This window comes from Oryctolagus cuniculus, chromosome 6 (genome assembly GCF_964237555.1).
Source record: "Oryctolagus cuniculus chromosome 6, mOryCun1.1, whole genome shotgun sequence".
Lineage (NCBI taxonomy): Eukaryota > Metazoa > Chordata > Mammalia > Lagomorpha > Leporidae > Oryctolagus > Oryctolagus cuniculus.
Genome location: NC_091437.1, coordinates 12,823,745 through 12,841,875, shown reverse-complemented (window position 1 = coordinate 12,841,875; position 18,131 = coordinate 12,823,745). Strand labels below are relative to the sequence as shown.

Below are 18,131 nucleotides of genomic sequence, written 5' to 3'. Positions count from 1 at the left end.
GGTACGTTGTGTTCAGCTGGGAAATGAGGCGAATGACCCACTCCCCCAGATCACCTCACTGGAAAGAAAACACATCAGAAACGTGCAACAGAGTTCCTCAACCTCATCTTCAAAATGTCCAACCAGATGTTCCCACCGTCACACGTGCGACTGTCGGCTCCCCCACGCAGCTCGGCTGGCATCTGCTCGCAGGTTTCAGGTGAAGACGGCATGCTGTCCCCACCCTTCCAGTGCTGTGCATTGGTAGCAGGGATGTCGGATCCTAACATATTCCTCCCTACGGGGAGAATCCCTCCCCTCAGCCACAGCCACACTGCTGGCCGGATGCTTCCTACTTCAGCACAGGGCTCGACCATAACCAAGGGAGATTTCCAGGTGGGTGACTGGAGACTGGCAGTGGATGTCAGGATCAGCTCTATTTCTCCTTGTGGCCCGCAATCCTAGAGATTATTCTAACAAATATTTCAATTGTCCATGAACTTCTCGAGGTACCCCGATGTTTAGGCACAGGGACTTCTAAAGTTTGTGGGAAATCCAACTAAAAGGTAAATTTATACTGTGCCAAAGCTTTTTGAAATAAATTTTTCATAATACACATATTCAGTGAACTTTGTGAAGACCCCCTAATAAGCTAGGCATTGTTTGGTTTCATCTGAAATGTGGCAGTTGAGTGCTATGGGACAGAGAAGCCAGATTCAAAGGCAAGATTTTCTGAGACCCAAATATATCATGACAGATTAATTGCAATCCCTCAGTATCCCTGCCTAGGAGTAGGGAGATGAGTTACATGTCTCTTTCTTTCTTTTCTATTGAAGAAAGAAAACACAAGGGCACCAAGAAAAGGAGTTGGTTAAAAGGCTTTGCCCTGCTCCCAGGAGACTCAGAATCTACAAACAGAAATTGTTGTTATTGATCATTCTGTTATAATGAAATACAGGCCATGGAACTAGACTCAGTCTGGTCACTGCGGGAAGCTGATGGACTAAGCTGTGCGGACTGCCACTGCTTCACATGTGGATCCTCTCTTGGAATGGGACCCAGTTCTATGAAGCATCATTGTCAGACCACCAACAGGCCAGCAGAAAGCTGAACTCACTTTGCAAGCAATCCAGCACAGCAAAGTGCAACTGTGTAACCTTTGTTCTACTTAATCATCCCGAGAGAGGCAAAAGCAAATTCCTGTTGATAAACGCGGCTCCCCTGCCATGCCATGTTCTAACCATGTTGTGCTCTGGCTCCTCCTTGTCATGGTTCCTTGCCAAGCCTTGCTTCACCTACTTCTGAGAAATGCCACCCCTTGACCACCAGCAGTGGGTAGAGGAACCTCCCAGCCTGCACCAGGACAAGGAAGAGATGCACCTGCCGACCATGGCCTTGGCAAGGGGGCTGAACACTGGTTCTGCTGACGCACTCAGAGCTTTCAAAGAAACAACAACAAAATTACTTGGAGCCTAATACCTTCTATTCAGCCTCAGACCGAAGAACTTTTATTAACATCTCCTTTTTTTTTTTTTTTTTTTAAGCTAAAATGTCATTGGAAACAAAACTGTGTCAACTAGCCGCTCCACAGCAACGCACTGCATGATAAAGCCCTGTATGTGCTGAATGGTTCTGAATCCAGACAGGACAAAGCATGCCTCCGCCTCTTCCTCCGCGTTCGGGAAGCGGAAGCACCCTCCTCCTCCTCCAGGCTCTCCTCCAGGCTGCTGGGAAAAGTGCACAAGAAGCGAGCGTGGCACACACGGGCACATGCGGCCCCAGACGCGACTCGCTTCCACCTCTGTGGCCGACGCTGGGGCGGCAGCCGGCAGCAGGCCAGGCCGAACAGCAGGAGGCAGGGCTGTACACCGGGTCCCCTTGCAACATGCTACTTAAAAAAGGTGCCACGACAGCCAAGTCCCTGTGCATTCTTGATTGCAACTGCGGGCACAACAGCCCCCACGATTCCTCCCTTTGGTATTAAATAACAAATTTTTTTAAAAAGCTTTTTACAAACAAAGAAAATACATGGCGGGAGGACTGGCAATGTTTGGCCACCCCAGGTTCGCAGTCCACTGAAATGAGTCTCATCCCTAGTCATAAATAAATAATCTGTTTCCTGGTCTGACTTCCATGCCGGGATCAATATCTCTTAACATCTTACTTATTTTATTACTGCTTTTGGTTTTCTGGGACTGATTGAAAGTTGCTCAGAGGAAATCTTTGGTTTTGCTTAAGTGTCCGTGACATTTAATCATGACTTTCCTTGCAGTTTAATTCCAACCAGTCAATCAGTTAATCCACTTCGATTGATTCTGGACTCTCGGTTATTGGCTTGCACTCATTGGGCATCCGCTGGTGTCTGCTCAGCTGGGTGGCCTGCGTGAAGCTCCTCTCACACCTCTCGCACCTGGTGGAGGCAAGAGAGAAAATTGAGACCGGGACGCAGGGCCTGCAGGCTGATAGGCCTCCTCTCATCCTGCCTAATCAGAACAGACACTCCAAAGTGGCTTCAAATTTTACCGGCTCACGAGGTTTAATTGGTGGCTTCTTCCAGGGCCCGGATGCCTGTGATGGGACAAAGCCGTCTGATACAGAACAGAGGGATCTGTCAATAGGCAGGGGAAGGTGATTTCTCCAGAGAGCCCTGTCCTGCTGCAGCTCTGATCACTGTCAGTTCAAATAGATAAAGAACAAAAAGAGATTTTTAGGAGTGAGCCATCAGAGCAGCAGCTTGCCTGCAGTTTTCTGCTCCGCAACCCCAGGCAGAAATGGATGACAAATAGAATTTCTCGAGCTGCTAATTCAACCCCAGGAATTCTACTCCCCTCGGCAGGGCAGCCAAGGAGCGCTGGTCGTGGGATTTGGAGACTAGAGACAGCAACACATCAGCCTGCAGGGCCTGGAGGGGTAGGCACAGGAGGCTGGTCTTTGGTGCCACAGCCCAACGTCGGGCTTGAAACAATTCACAAAACTAGGCTTGCGACTGGGCAGTAGCAGATGGGAAGAACCAGCTACTGAAGGTCGTCCGTGTGGTCCAAAGGCTCGCCTCTCCAGAAAGCAAGGCAGGACTCAAGTGCCACGGTCATGGGCGGGGCAGGTGCCTATGATGAAGAGGAAGCCAGCCTCACACCGCCATTGTATCCCCTGTCCTTGAATTCCGAAACAAAGAATGGCAGGGCTGTATCCTGGAGACCCTGACTCTGCTTATCTCCCACGTACCAGTCACTCACTATCTTGCTGGCTACTCAGTTTATAGGAACAACACACACACACAAACTGGTGGGAGCCTCTTATTTTGCCTGCGGTCATTGTTTCTGGCTGATTGCAATCATCTTTCTCTAACACGCACATATGCAAACTGTGACAACAAACTGTGTACACACAGTGACCTCCCAAGACCACCTTCTCATCTGGGCTGCCGGGAACACTGGCCTGCACCGGCTCGGGTCCAGCGGCCACCTCAGCCATCTCCTTTACATCTTCTTCTCAACATTTCCAAGGACAAAAATATTCAGGAACAGCTGCAGACAACTTATCCTCTTTTAAATAATGCAACCTCCAGCCCATGGATCTCTGTGTTATTAGGGCAATGCCAAAAGCCACTGAGAGGAAGTCCCAGGCCATGTGCTCCATCGTCTGGCGGCATTCCCTTAAACTGCACACAGTGTCCTGCACAGAAATGATGACCTGCTAAAACATCATCCTCCATGGATCCGCGTAGCAGGCAGCTGCAGCCTGACCACCAGAGCTGCCAGGGCCCCTGGTCCAGCTGTGCATGTCGGGGGACCAAGTTGTTTCCTTGATTGTTTCAGCGGGCTGTGCCTCTGTTAAAAACTGCACTGTGATCTTGACAAATGTATGATGTCAGCTTTAATGGATCAGACCCATCAGCTCAATGGAAATAACTCAGAAGTATTGATCACCTAATGATTTCTGGTGTATTCATTAGCGTCCACGGGCAGCCCGGCCCCTCTCCAGAGCTCCTGCAGGGCTCATGACACGTTAGTCAACTGCCGATTGTTTATTAGAAAACTGATTGGTTCTTGGGTTCAGGTGTCAAAATATACTACCTTTCACAGGCTGACAAACTTTCAAATCATTACATTCCTGTTTTAATGTTCAGGCTCTGGAATTAATTTCAAAGGGAGCGGAAGGACTTGGACCATTCTGAGGAAGGGCAATGCTCCTGGGTCTTGCTTCTTCATTTTAGCCCGAGTGTCCAAGACTCAAAGAATCCACGAGAAGGAGGTTTATGTAGTCCACACGGGACAGGTGTGCATGATTTAAACACCCACATCGGACGGAAACATTACAAGGAGCAAGACATTTTCTCAAATGTTTGCCTAAAAGCCACACTATTGATACTTACATGTATGGAGCAATTTGGAGAAAATTTGCCCGATCTATGGGCTACATTAGAAAATTCATCTTGACTGCCATCTGCCCACCAGTTGTGGATAAAATACATGCAGGTATGCAGAACTTGACTTGACTTAGATCATGTTCCCAGAGAATCTTCGGCCAAGTGGGCTACTGGAAATACCATCTATGTGGTCTGAGAATTGGAGGAACACAATTTCCGTACTGCAGAAAGTGCTAACAGCGGATATAAAAATACTTTATTTAGATGAGGACTGGGCCTTGGCATCTTAAATGACAGAGAGAAGCCTCCTGCACGGCACATTTTCAGAGCGTCATGGAGCTCATCCTAAGGACCAGCACAATGGAAGCACGTGGGCTCTAGGAGGTCCCAGCCAGAGTTCTGCTGGGCTGGCATTTCATGTAGCCTCAAGTGCAACCCCAGAGAGGTGACCAGGCCTGGGGCAGAAGGAGGGAGAAAGTTGTGGATGATGGGCCAGGAGGACAGAGAAGCGCTTGCACCCGGATCTTCACCGTGCCTCCCTTGGTCCCAGCGCTGATGTCACCCTCTGGAGGGGAACATCCCTGGAACTCAAGTGGAAGGGCTCCCAGACTCCCCAGCAAGGAGTCCTGTCTTCCTACAGGCAGGAGAGTGCCAACCTCATCTCCTTGTAGGTGTGAGATCACCGATGACTTACTGTGAACACTGATCAGATTACAGGTGCAGAGCTTAACACATCAACACAAAGTTCCTCCACACACAAACCTGCAAGAAGTGTCTGTTTCTCTGACGTGTCACACAGTGACTCCTGAATTAGACCCAAATGCCCGTGGCTTCTGATGTCTGATGTGTTCAGTGCCTACTTACCCTTCTGCTCTTTGAATGCACTTCGATTTTGCCTAGATCTTGCTCAACTTGTAGACATCCCTTGGGATTCCCTTCTTCCCTCCTCCCTTCCCTCCCATCTTGCAGTGAAGTGCACAGCCATTGCTACTAAACGAAACCTGGCTTTGGCTCCCAGCTCTCCGTGACTTCCAGTCTCGGAGGACAAAGCCAAGACCTTCAAGGTGACCCTTTGGTTGTGATTGTCCCCTGTGCCCTCTTCCTTTGAAGTGCTGAGTGTCCAGCAAAGGCCAGCTGCCCACAGGCCCAGGCTCCTCCTAGAACCTGTGGGATGGAGGGAAACTCCTCAGCTCTTAACATCTTCTCCAGTCTTTGGATGAGAACAATCCTGACGTGCCTTCAAAGCCCACATCTCAGCGGGAGCCTACAGAACTGGAATGGCCTCCCCGTCCCCCACCCTGGAGGCTCACCTCACTCAACCCAGGGAATTCTGGGAAGGCTTGCTCAGTCCTGGGTGGGGGCACAACTTGGGAACCAAGCCATCTGGGGCTCCCACTCGGGAGCTGCCCCAAGCACACAACTTTTGGCTGTTCCTCTTGATATGATGCCTCTCCTATGCAATGCTGTTTAAGCTAAATGCCCATTAGTTAAAGTAGTAAAAATAATTGTTATGGTGAAACCCATTTTATTGACTAATCTGCAATGAAAGGTTTTTTTGAGTGCTTATTTCATAGACTTGTGCAAGGCTATCTTCCTAATATTTACAAATGTCCATGGGATGGATATCTATGAGCTGTGGTTGGAAGAGCCCCAAAACCGCCTCAGGATGCCTCAGCCCTGTGAGATCTGGTTGTATGCAAAAAGGAGTTCCCATTCCATATCTAGAAGATACTTAAATCTTACAAAGCACACACAAACTTCAAAGTCAGCACACACTCAGCTCTCTTCAATGTCGGATACCCACAGTCTGACAAAAACTATAGCATGTGGCTATCTTGCTAAGATCAAGAGTGGAAGAAACAATCATGCACACACTGTCAAATCCAACAGCCTGGTTGGTTTCCTTATTTTTTTTTTCCTCAGATCAAACTAGGGGTGGACACAATACATATTTCAGGAAAGGAAAGAAAAACTTCAATCACTAAAGACCTCTACATATTAATCGGATGAATTAAACTTAAGTTAAAATGGCAACTCTATTGGAAACATGACAAAAACAAGATGTTAAAGAAAAAAATTGAGTGGAGTCAACGAGGTTACACGTAAGTAACACCTTAACATTAATAGAAATCTATTTCCCATTCTGACCCTGAAACCTCTTCAATTAATTACTAAAATCTATTTACACAGCAACAAGATAAAAATCAATCTGATTCCTGGCACTGACTCTGGCTGGCTGTCCTCTGATGCAGGAAGCTGGAAGGACCCTCAGTCCTCCCACACCTACATTTTACAAAAAGCCATCTGGCTTAAAGGCACAGGCAACGTGTTGCTGTCACCCTTCATGTGCAGGGAAGCCGGAGTCTGCAAACCTTGTGGGGTCAAGTTCAAAGGCAACGGCCAAGTTTACCAGGCAAGACACAAACACTGGTGATCGGGAACTCCTATCTGGCTCCACAGAATGGAGTAGAAAAAGGTAAGGCAGCCTCAAGAGGACATAGCATGGTTGGCTTAGCATAGGCTCAACTTAGACCCCATTCTGCAATGAACAAGCTGCTCCTCTGTACACCGACAAAAATGGTCACAGTTTCTATGACCACCACCTTCCACAGAGCTCTGGTGGAAAAGGGTTCAGAATGAGGGGCAGGGGAGACTGATTCTAGAGAACAGAGAGCAGATGGCCATGCATTCACTGACAGCTGCAGAGGCAGGACAAGCTACACGGAGCCAAGAGCTGGTGTCCCGGGCCACAAGAGTCTGGGACAACTTCTAAGCTGAGAAGGCGAGGGGATTGACCTTTACTGCTTGCTTCTTGCCCTCTTTCACTTGAACTGGTCTCAGTGGAAGGTTAAGCAGACTGCACATCCACGCCTTTTCAATTTTCCTCTTCACACAGGGAACACCAGTGTAGCAGGTGCACAGAGTGAGATCTAAGAGTAGTGAACAGAGATGAGCTCATCACACAGACGGTGAAAACTGCTCTGGGCCACTGACAGCCACGCATGTCGTCTATACTCCCCAGCCTTTCCACATGGCTTTGAGATGCCCCTCGACTGCCTGTCTGGCAAACTCCTACCCAGCCCTATACACACATCTCTAACTTCATCCCTCCCCTCGCTTCCCTGCGGACAGCACTAACTGCTCACTGATCACATTGATTGTGCGCCTCCCAGAAGCATTACACACACGTCTCACCTATGATGGAATACTCAGACCTGGTTAACAATTAGACTAGGAGGTGTTCAAAGATCAGACAGGGGTGAGGAGACTGAGTCCTATTCACCTTTGCATGTGTTTTGCCCATCAGGGTACTTAGTACAAAAGTATGTGCTCATTAAACACGTGCTGAATGGGCGAGCACACACACAGCTGAAAGAGTGAAGGAAGAGGTCAATGAAGAGGCCGCCTTACGAGCATGGCTCTCATCTCTTGACGCTCAGACTAGGTCTAGAAATACACGCGCTTGCTCAGGTGCCCTGACCTCGCCGTGGTCCTTAGAATACAGCTTCACCTCTTTCCACCTTTCCTGAATCCTCAACATGTAGACTTGCCCTGTGTTTGGTTTGGTGTTTACCAACATGGTAATTCTGAGGCCCAGAGTCGACAATGCAAAGTCCCAAGTAGGCTGCTATTAAGTTTAGAAAGGTTTACCACACCAGGAACAGGAGGACATTGCTCACCAGAGCTGGGAGGGGCTCAAGTCCTCCACGAGGGGATACTTCTGATGACCTACACTGACAGCCATGTCCCCGGTGGTCTTGGGGCTTGCTCATGGCCACAGAGCTTCTAGAAGAGTCTAGAAGCACAGATCCTCAAGAACTAGCAAGAATATTCAAGTTATCTCCCCCTACCTGCTTAACCTTACAGTGAGAAAACAGACACAGAAAGCTCGTCTCATGTCCACGGTTGGGGAAAATGAACCAGGATGCAGCGTGTAGGTTTCCTGCCTTCATTTGCCAAATGTCAGCCACTGAACCAGGAGGTCCTTTGGCTGCCTGGACGCCGACGTTCCTGGGAGACTCTGCACTGCTGGAGCTGCACCCGCAGCCCTGGGGGGAAGGCGCAGGGACGGGGGGTGGAGGGCCAGCTGGCCGCTACTTACTTGAAGGGCTTTTCTCCAGTGTGGGTTCGGATGTGGTTGTTGAGGGTGGTGGCCCCGGCAAAGGCACGACCACAGTAGCCGCACTTGAAGGGCCGGTCACTGGAGTGAGTGACCACGTGGTTCCTCAGTTCTGAAGGTTGGGAAAAGGACTGGGAGCAGTGACCGCATTGGTAGGGTCTGAAACAAATAAAAAGACTGCCTGGTCATTATTTTCTCCGCCACTCAGGGGAAGTCGGTGTCAGGAGGTGAGGGCCACAGCTTTGAGGTCTCACTTTCTGAGCTTTTACTCCAGCAGAGACACAGGGCCGTGGGGTTGGCACGCCACCTTTACTTGTTGCTACTCAAACTAAGATCACAGAGTTGCTACGACCCATCCATTCCTAAGGAGCATTCCTTCCCAGTATTAATTACACTGTCTAAGGAACACCACTCTCTTGTCTTCATCTCCCCTTGGACAACCATGAGTGCACTTCTTTGAGCAATGAAAGGACAGACTTTGTGCCCAGTGTTGTGTCCCAGTGGCTTAAGCTACCACCTTCCATGCCAGCATGCCTTATGGGTGCCGGTTTGAGTCTTGGCTGCTCCACTCTGATCCAGCTCCCTGCTAATGCACCTGGGAAAGCAGTGGGAGATGGCCCGAGTACTTCAGCCCCTGCCACCCATGTGGGGGACCCTGGTGGGGTTCCAGGCTCCTGGCGTCAGCCTGGCCCAGCCCTGGCTCTTATGGCTATTTGGGGAACAAACCAGTGAATGGAAGGTATCTCTCTCTCCCCCTCTCTCTCTGTCTGCCTTCCAAATAAATAAATCTGAAACAAAAAGAAAGCACAGACTGCATGAAGCACAATGTTATAAAAGAAAATACATAGTTGTCTATTATGCTTTCGTGGCATTTTTAAGTTTTCCAGGTGTCTTAAAATCAAGTACCTACGTTAATCTTTTCACTAATCCACCCGGACAGGAAAAGCAGGTATGACTTCAGTCAGTCCAGAAAACCGAGTGCTAACCAAGCTCACAGAACACAATGTTCTTTATGCCAAGGTCATTCTAGGCTGTCCGGATTTCGTTCTGAGCACCAGGTACACACACTGGGCAGCAGGCTGCAAGTGTGTTTTAATTTTTTTTTTTTTTTTTTTTTTTTTTTTTTTGACAGAGTGGACAGTCAGAGATAGAGAGAGAAACAGAGAGAAAGGTCTTCCTTTGCCATTGGTTCACCCTCGAATGGCTGCTGCGACCGGCACACTGTGCTGATCCGAAGGCAGGAGCCAGGTGCTTCTCCTGGTCTCCCATGGGGTGCAGGGCCCAAGCACTTAGGCCATCCTCCACTGCACTCCCTGGCCACAGCAGAGAGCTGGCCTGGAAGAGGGGCAACCGGGACAGAATCCGGCACCCCAACCGGGACTAGAACCCGGTGTGCTGGCGCCGCTAGGCGGAGGATTAGCCTAGTGAGCCGTGGCGCCGGCCTTGCATGTGTGTTTTAATAAACACTAAACTGTCCTGGGGTCTGTCCACGGTGCAGCCACCGGCACTGCACAGATGAGCACACATGTGCACCCAGCTGTGTCCACGTGTAACAGACATCCTGACCCTTGCTTCCTGCAGCCCTTCTAAACATTTCTCCATCGGGTCTTTTTCCTTGAACCTCGCTCCCCTGGTTTAATCCTGCAGCAAGAAATGATTTATAGCGGCAGGGAAATGACAGGCTGCCACTGCGCTTGCGGAACGGCGACTGCGGAGCTGAAGCCAATGGCAGGAAGTTGTGACAAATCCCTGATAATTAGCAAGATTAGCAGGGCACATTCTTTCTAGCTCATGAGAACGGGATCAATGTTGGGTTTCATGGAATAGATTAAAACTCTGTCTTCTCTACCCAAGTTCTTCCGCTTACTTCAGCAGAATCTGGTGAGTGATAGAAAACCCGAGAAGTTTTCCCTACTCAAAGCTATTTCACATCACTCCTGCATGGGGTGCGAATCTGTTTATCGAAAATTTCATTCAGAAAATTAGCCATCTGTCATGAGGGATGTGCGCAGCAGTCACTAGGCCCTGGTTTGTGGTCCAGATGTCCCCAGTTGCATTTAGAAAGCCAATGGCAACAGCAGACTTAACTGCTCTACTTTTACCAAACACGTGAGCTCCAGCGACCAGAAACCAAAAAGAAGGGCTAGGAGACAATGGTGCCCCAGCCTGTACAACAATTCAATTAAGTGCAAAATAAAGTGTACCCTCTCATTTGTCAAACAAAGTGCTTAATTGTGGCTACTTGCCTCACTGAACACAAATACTATTATTTTACCAGGCTTCAGCACACTGAGCACTGATTGTAGAATTTTTTAGCTTGATTAATAGTCCAGCATTGGTCAATAACTCAATACTATACAATTTTAATTACTTACGTTTAGAAATCTATCTAACTCCTCTCAAACAAGTTTCAAGGAAATATATAAGAGTCCTTGGTAAGGAGTTTATCAATCTTGACAAATTACACATGCATTTTATTACAATTATAAAATAATGCTTTGAAAGCCAACTGATAACACACAGCTCCTAAGGGACAGCGTCATCTCTGTGACCCTCAGCTTCTGTCACGTGCACTGTTCCCAACGTGTCCTTTCTAGAAAACACTAACCTCAAAGGATTCCTCTAAAAGTAGTTCTCGTGGGGTGAATTTTTTTTAAAAAACACTGCTGAAGATTTTAAACCAAATACTATATTAACATGTGCTATAGTCACTGACAATTGATTTTTTTAATAGTGAAGGGACCATTAACATTTATTAGCCCCTGGTTATCTATTTTTAATAGCTATCACAATAAACAATAAGCTACTAAATAAAACCAATTAATCTTTTTTTGTTCCTAACTCCTCTCTCTGAAGTTGGAGTGATCTATTTCCCATGTCAGAAGCCAGCCCATCCTTTTTAAGTTCATAGTTACAGAGGCAAATCTCTACACACAGAGGAGCATAGATGAGCTCAGAGGGGCTGAAGCTGATTTCTTTTGTCAAGGTAACACCACCAAAAGGCCAACAGGATTCCCTAACCTTTGCCTGACATCTATGGCCTGAGAGAAACTGGCAGGGATTCAATGAGCCACATGCGGTTTTAAAACTGCAGAACTCAGCTTGACTGAGCAGAAGGGCTCAGAACAGGAGAGCAGACTTCTTCAGTCCTGCACCTTGAACAGCCATGGACATGGGCACATCACTCGACGTCCCTCACCTCTGTGTTCTCATCTCCCATCATGCTTTGTGGCAATCGACAACTCTGTCCAACGTGTAGCTCACAAGAGACAACATCAGCATCAAGCCGTGATGTCCAGCTCCCTGGACACCAAGCTTTCCAAGACTGTGTGTGTGTACACACGTGCATCGCACGCACACAACATGAAAAAAAAAATTAGACATATAGGTAAAAAGTTGAGAATTCAGAGCAACACACTTAGTTAATCTCTAATCTCAAGAGCAATGCGCTATTCCTTCATTGTTAGGAACCTGGAAAAGTAAGATTTTAGGCCAGAGACTGGTTTTATGTAGAATTTAGAATTCTAGTGCTTCTGTTACCTGCTACTATGACAGCAAAGTGTCTCCCAGCCCAGAAATGTTCAAGTCAGCCCTCACGAACCACAGAGCTTACACCACCACCGGTACACTCGACTCCTCTAACCTCTTTTCCTGTATTCTCAAAGCTCCTTTAAAAAATAACTACAAAGAAATTATCAAAATGTCATTTTGGAGTTGACTGTATGCTTAGGGTTTCATCTATGGACACAGGAACACATTCAGGACAGAGTTAATCTTCAAACCCAAGGGCAGGACACTGGAAACATTACTGCCACTCAGGGATGTGGGAGGCCACAACTCTTACGGAACAACTGGCCATAGGAGTTAGGCCTCACCCTACCCCCACACCTCTCAACTCACAGCCCAGGGGCCTTGGGGACATACAATCAGGTGCCGCTGCTCAGCTTTTTACGCTGATGACCATCAGTTGCATTAATTTTTTCCAAGTCTGGCCCAAAGGTAAGAATGACTCAACTTTCAGATACAATCCATCTGCACTGCAAAGTCCTGTCTCCCTCTATGCATCGCAACAGAAGCAGCACACCAGGACTGCCCGCCCCAGCAGCTCGACTTTGTCCAGGCTCTCGCTTCATCACCCAGTTGAATGCAACTCTCTCAGGAGCCCCTGAGTCTCCCAAACTGTTGTACACACCCAGCATTCCACCATTCTCAAAGCAAACACCGTGAGTGTGCCTCATGGAAGGCTATCTCTCATGGCTGGGATACCTGACAGCTTTGTCCTTACTAGACGCCTCCAGCAGTGGTGCCCAACGGTGGAGATGTCTTACACAGATCCTTTAAGAAGTTCACAGAAGATGTGTGCTATGAAAAAGCCATTCATGAATTCCAAAAAAAGTCTGCACCAAAATAAATTCAGCTTCAAATTTCTTTTTCCCACAAACTTTTTGAAGTCCCCTTGTATATCCGAGCAGCCCCCTAAGAAGTCACTGACTACACGGAGCAGAGGAGCCCTTGAAGTGTGGCTCAGGCAACTGAGAAAGTTGGGGATTATTTTGCTTTCTTGTGATGAACTGAAATAGCTTCATGAGACAAACTCAACACAGAAAATTTTAAACTCCGTGAAACATTAGAAGCCTCTCAATAAAGACATAACTGAAAAACAGACAAAGCCAGGGTGGATTGAGTTAGCATGTGTCAATGCTGGCCAGCTTGGAGGGAGAAAGAAAGCAGTAAGACAATGTTGCACACCCCTGGCATTCCGTCCCGGGCTGCTCCTCTGCCAGCGATCACTCCAGTCAAATGTGCAATTCATTTGCTTTGGGTCTGTAATTGGTTTGGTGTACACAGAGGGAAAGGATGAAACATTTAACAAAATTAAGTGTGGTTTGGTTTAAACTTATTCATCCCTCCTTTGGTTTTTCTTGCCTAGCGTGAAAGCCTTCAGGACAAAGCTGATCCATTTGGGCTCCATTCTCTCCTCGACCCAAATCAGCCAACCCAACAGTGGATCTCGCCAAGCTTCAAAGGGAGACAACGTGTGTCATGGCAGGCTGCGTGCAGGGAGAAAAGAACTGAGCTCCACATAAGGACAAAAAGAGCTCAGGAAAGTGACCAAAGCGCACAATGACAGGTCCTGGAGAATGTGGAAGCCATGCAGAAGGTGTGTCCTCCCCCTGGAGGACATTCGAACACAGACGGACACACTCCCAGGGGCCACTGCACTCCTCCCACCACCCACCAGCACCTTCCACAGTCACTTTGCCATCTGGCACCACCACATCCAACTGCACACAACGGTACCTAAACCACAAATGTGAAAGCTGACGTGGGCCCAGGGGGAGCAGGGAAGGACCCTCCCCGTGGACCTAAACAATGAAAAGAGAAGAAAGGGAAAGGGCGCAAAATAAAGGTGTGGGTTATCAAGACACTTTCTGCAGAAAGGAGAACAGGACCATCCCAAAGCGACCCAGGGCCATGGACGGCTTCGCTTACCCCTCTCTGCAGCAGGGCAGAAGAGAAAGGGGATTTTAACTCCTGGATCCAGCCAAGGAGAGCCAAGATGCGCTGGCCCAGGCAACAAGCTGAACCCAAAACTCGAATGTTTATACAGCCCCTAAACAACATCTTGGTGGATCTGGATTCCAACAGCTCCTTCCCTCTGAGTTTGCCCAGGAAAAGGAAAAAGTCAACAGCCTGGGAAAACAGAAGAAGAGATTTCCGGTTTTGTTTGTTTAATACCAGAACGAAATCGAGAAACAGCGCTGTCACAACTCCAGGACCCAGCGCTGTGTGTTGGGGGATGAGTCCTCCTTGGCCAGGGGCAACAGACATTTTTTATTTTTGCATTCAGTGTGAATAATGCGGTGGTGAAAAGTGGTAATGCTGGCATCCTGGGTATCCACGGGCCAGTCTCCTTTGTAGCAAGGCATGCGCTTGTGGATGGGTCCTCACATGAAAAACTCATGAACGGAGACACACAGAGTCTCTTTGATGAAGGTTCAAGTGTCTGGGCTGGCACGGCCAAGCGCACTGACTGTTGAGTGAAAAACCTCTTGGACTTCGGAGTCGGGGGCCTGTCTGAAACTCTAACCTGTTTACCTTCTGACTTTGTCTTCTGGGTCTCCCTTTCTACCCTTGGTTCTAGCCAGACTTCCTACCGAAAGAAGGGCCCCTCAGTCTTTCAAACAGAAGGGAAATGGTTTCTGACTGCTAAGCTTCTCTAGAGTACACGGCTGAATGGGCATCAGTAGCCAAGGGCGAAAAGTCAGCTCATTCACGGAGCCTGGCACTAAAGTCTGTGGGCACAAGAGATTCAGCAACTGTCACACGGAAATGTGGCTTTCCCACTAAAACTCTGCCCCTTTCTCCTACAGAGCCATCCACTCACAGAGTTAAGCATCAGGGAGGGCAGCTTTCACTTCCTAGCTTTCTGGTATAAAGACAGCATCCTGGGTTCCAGAACAGAACAGAGCTATCCCCGCCCTATATGCTAAAAGCAGGTGCCGTATCTGGAATGAACCCAATGGGTCAAGGGACTGGCCTCCACCTCCGCTTGCCCTTATTTCCAAGGATCAACTCGGAGTTGATGATGGGATTCCAGCTCCCCATCTCACCAGCCCCACTCCTGGGAAACACTGCACCTTACGACGTTGCCTGTTGAGTAGGACTTTCTGAAATCATGACTTCTAATCTATTCATCATGATGGCGACCACTTGTCCAATCTTCGACCAAATGTAGAGAAGGGAGAAGCAGGAGCCTGCAGCTTCTGTTACCTGACGCCACCCTGGCCACACACCCTGTCTGTAAGCACACCTCCCTTCACCTCTAGTGGAAGGCCTGGCCACATCACTCCTGGGCTTAAGGGCCCCAAAATGCAGCAGGTCCAGCACAGGGTGCGAGAATCGACTCACCCAGCTTAGAATCAGTTCTGACATAACTGTCTCTTACGGAATTGTACTAGGGCTCTTCAAAAAGTTCATGGAAATGCGTATGAGGAAAATAACTACGCATAGATTTCAGTTTTACTGAAATTCCCAATTTCCACCAATTTCTTGAAGTACTTTCATATTTCTTATGATAAAAAAATACATGCATGTATTACAAACCATGGTGATATTAATTAGCAGGACAGATTTTATAAAGACTTAAACTGTAATATTACACATGGTTTTCTAAGTGTAACTGGGGCCAGATAAAACATTTTCAGTATCTAATTATCATGAGATGGTTTCATTACTTTTACGACATTCAACATGAAATTTCTAGTATCCAGAAACTTGCAACTATAATTGCAACTATAATTGCATTTTACCTTGCATGTTCAGTTATTAGGACAGGAACCTTGCAAATAATAGGTCCACCCTCACTATCTGCAAAGCAGGCTTAGAATAGCAAGATTGTACTCTTGAATCTTTCACATTAAAAACTACTAAATTGCTTCGCTAAATTAGAACAGCTGTACATTGAGGGTACATGCGTATTGGCAAGGAAGGCAAACTTGTAAAAAATCCTTTCTGGATGAAAAAAAAATTTTTTTTTCAAACTCCCTATCACCTGTACAGCCAACAGGGCTAAGCTGTTAAGTCTGTTGATATTTTCTCTGGGGGGGGGGGCGGGGTGAGGGTCGCCAACTCACAATAAGAGCTTATGAAGACACAGCTGGCGTAGCATCCCTAATTGTAGATAGAGCCACATTCATTAGCTCCAGCAACGCTCGATGCTAAGAAAAGCGTTTTCTAGAAGGGCACAAGGAAAATGTACCCACATAAATGTGCCCGTGTCCCTAACTCTGATTACCATTCTTATCTGGAAAATAGGAAAGCCCTCACCTCTACTTGGGTTCTCTAGGTGGACGACTGTACTGCAGAGCTAGGAGGAAGAGGCAGGTGTATGACACTGGCCGTGGAGAGCCACGTGGCTTGCTGAAGCTTCATTGGTGGCCAAACTAAGAAAATAATTTCAGTCTCACTTCTGCTTCTGATTCTCCCATCCTAGCTCCAAAAACTGTTTTCTGTCATTATATTCAACAATGTATTTGCAAAGCTATTCTTAGATATTTTGGCTTTAGTCAAATCCCGCGGGACGTGAAGGAGAGATAAAACACAAACAGTCCCTTCTTATTGAATTAATTTGATTTTTGTCTTTTGCGCTCCTAGCCATCAAGACTGTTGAATAAACCAGTTTTGATTCATAAATAATAGTTCCATTATATCTACTGTGCCACTCGTCAGAGTACCTGAAATTTTAATTCACTTGTTCAGCTAAATTTCATCTTCAGCTCATGGCCATAAAATTCTTTATTGACAAACTTTCAAACCAACTTTGACTCTGAGGTATCTAGTCAACATTTTTCTTCTGTGTGGATATTAGTTTATTGAATAAGTGGCATCTGTTTTCCTCCACATCACTGGCAGAGTAGGTATTTCCTTTTGACAGCTTTACAGGATTTATGGGTTTGCATGCTCTGAAGAAAAATAGTACTAAGCAAAAAATTCCAATTCATTACCTCTTAGTACTTAATTAAGTTCATACCCACGGCACTCGGGAGGTGAACTCTGAAATGACTGTGACAGCCGCAGAGCAGCGAGCTATATTATCTCTGCAAGACAGAGGGGATTCTAATTACCCTCACCCCACTTTTCCATCTACGATATTCATAAGCACTCCTCCTATCTGGCTCCCTCTTAGACCTGGACAGAACCGTTGGGATGGCAGGTGCTGACTCCTCGCTGCAGCCACCACCTGTCCTGCTGGACAGCAAAAGCCAGCAGTGGCCTAACACTGCCCTGGCCCTCCCTCTTGTCACAAGGTCTTGCCCAAGGCTGCCTGGAGCAGGCGGCGGGAGTGAGCGCGCAGAGCTGGCGGGAGGGGGAGAGGCGGGCTTACCGGTCGGGGTTCTGCGTGCACACGTGCATCTGCAGGAGGATCCGCTGGGTGAACGTCTTAAAGCATTGCCCGCACTTCCACAGGTGCCAGTCACTGAACTCCGAGTGCAGCTGGCTGGTGGAGGTGGGGCTGGCGAGCACCCGCTGGTTCTTCACGTTCATCTGGTTAAAGCCTGATTCCATGGGCCCGGACTTATCCAGGAGGGAGAAGTTCCTGCTGCAGGGCGTCTGGGGGAAGACGACGGAGCGCTGCTGCGAGGCTGGGGCCAGCTTGCTGCTCTTGGCGAAGGGCTGCAGGGCGTCCTGCCTGCACATGGCCTCCATCACCGTGGAGGGCACGTTCACTGCAGGAAGCAACAGGGGCAGGTCAGTTTCAGGAACCTCGAGATGCGCACCCCGACACATGCGCTTGCAAAGAAAATCCCCACCGCTAACACTTCAGAAATCTGTTTTTCTGGACTCCACATCAGCATCGTGGCAGATGGTATGAGAGGTGAGGCACAAATACTGCAAATGCATAATGCACCCATGCCCAGGTATGAAGCACCTACTATGTACGCTGGATGGTTCCTACGCGGTCTTTGCTCTCGGCAGGTCACTTACGACCATGAAACATACAAGGCTCCGTAAGGACGCCCTGCACTGCACCCTATGCTTTCGGGGTGGGGGGGGTTGGATAGGAGGCCCCGCACGGGGGAGGAGTGAGCAGGGAGCCAGCCCAGACAAAGTGGTCTTCAGCATTGCGCAGAAGGGGGACTCGGCATGACTCAGTGCAGAGCC

General features: G+C 48.1%; 1 protein-coding gene across 4 annotated transcripts in view; it reads right to left on the bottom strand.

The window, feature by feature from the left end:
• Nucleotides 1–1,485: 1,485 nt before the first annotated feature.
• PRDM6 (PR/SET domain 6) overlaps nt 1,486–18,131 on the bottom strand; it is a 100,031-nt gene continuing 83,385 nt past the window's right edge. For 3 of the 4 annotated variants that reach the window (XM_051844144.2, XM_070075790.1, XM_051844142.2), the window contains 3 exons: nt 17,353–17,695; nt 8,448–8,624; nt 1,486–2,389 (listed from right to left, as the gene is read on the bottom strand). In XM_051844144.2, the coding sequence (XP_051700104.2) occupies nt 2,275–2,389; nt 8,448–8,624; nt 17,353–17,695 (635 nt within the window). In that variant the 3' untranslated portion in view covers nt 1,486–2,274. The remainder of the gene's footprint in view (nt 2,390–8,447; nt 8,625–17,352; nt 17,696–18,131) is intronic. The other variant, XM_051844143.2, reaches the window with a different exon arrangement.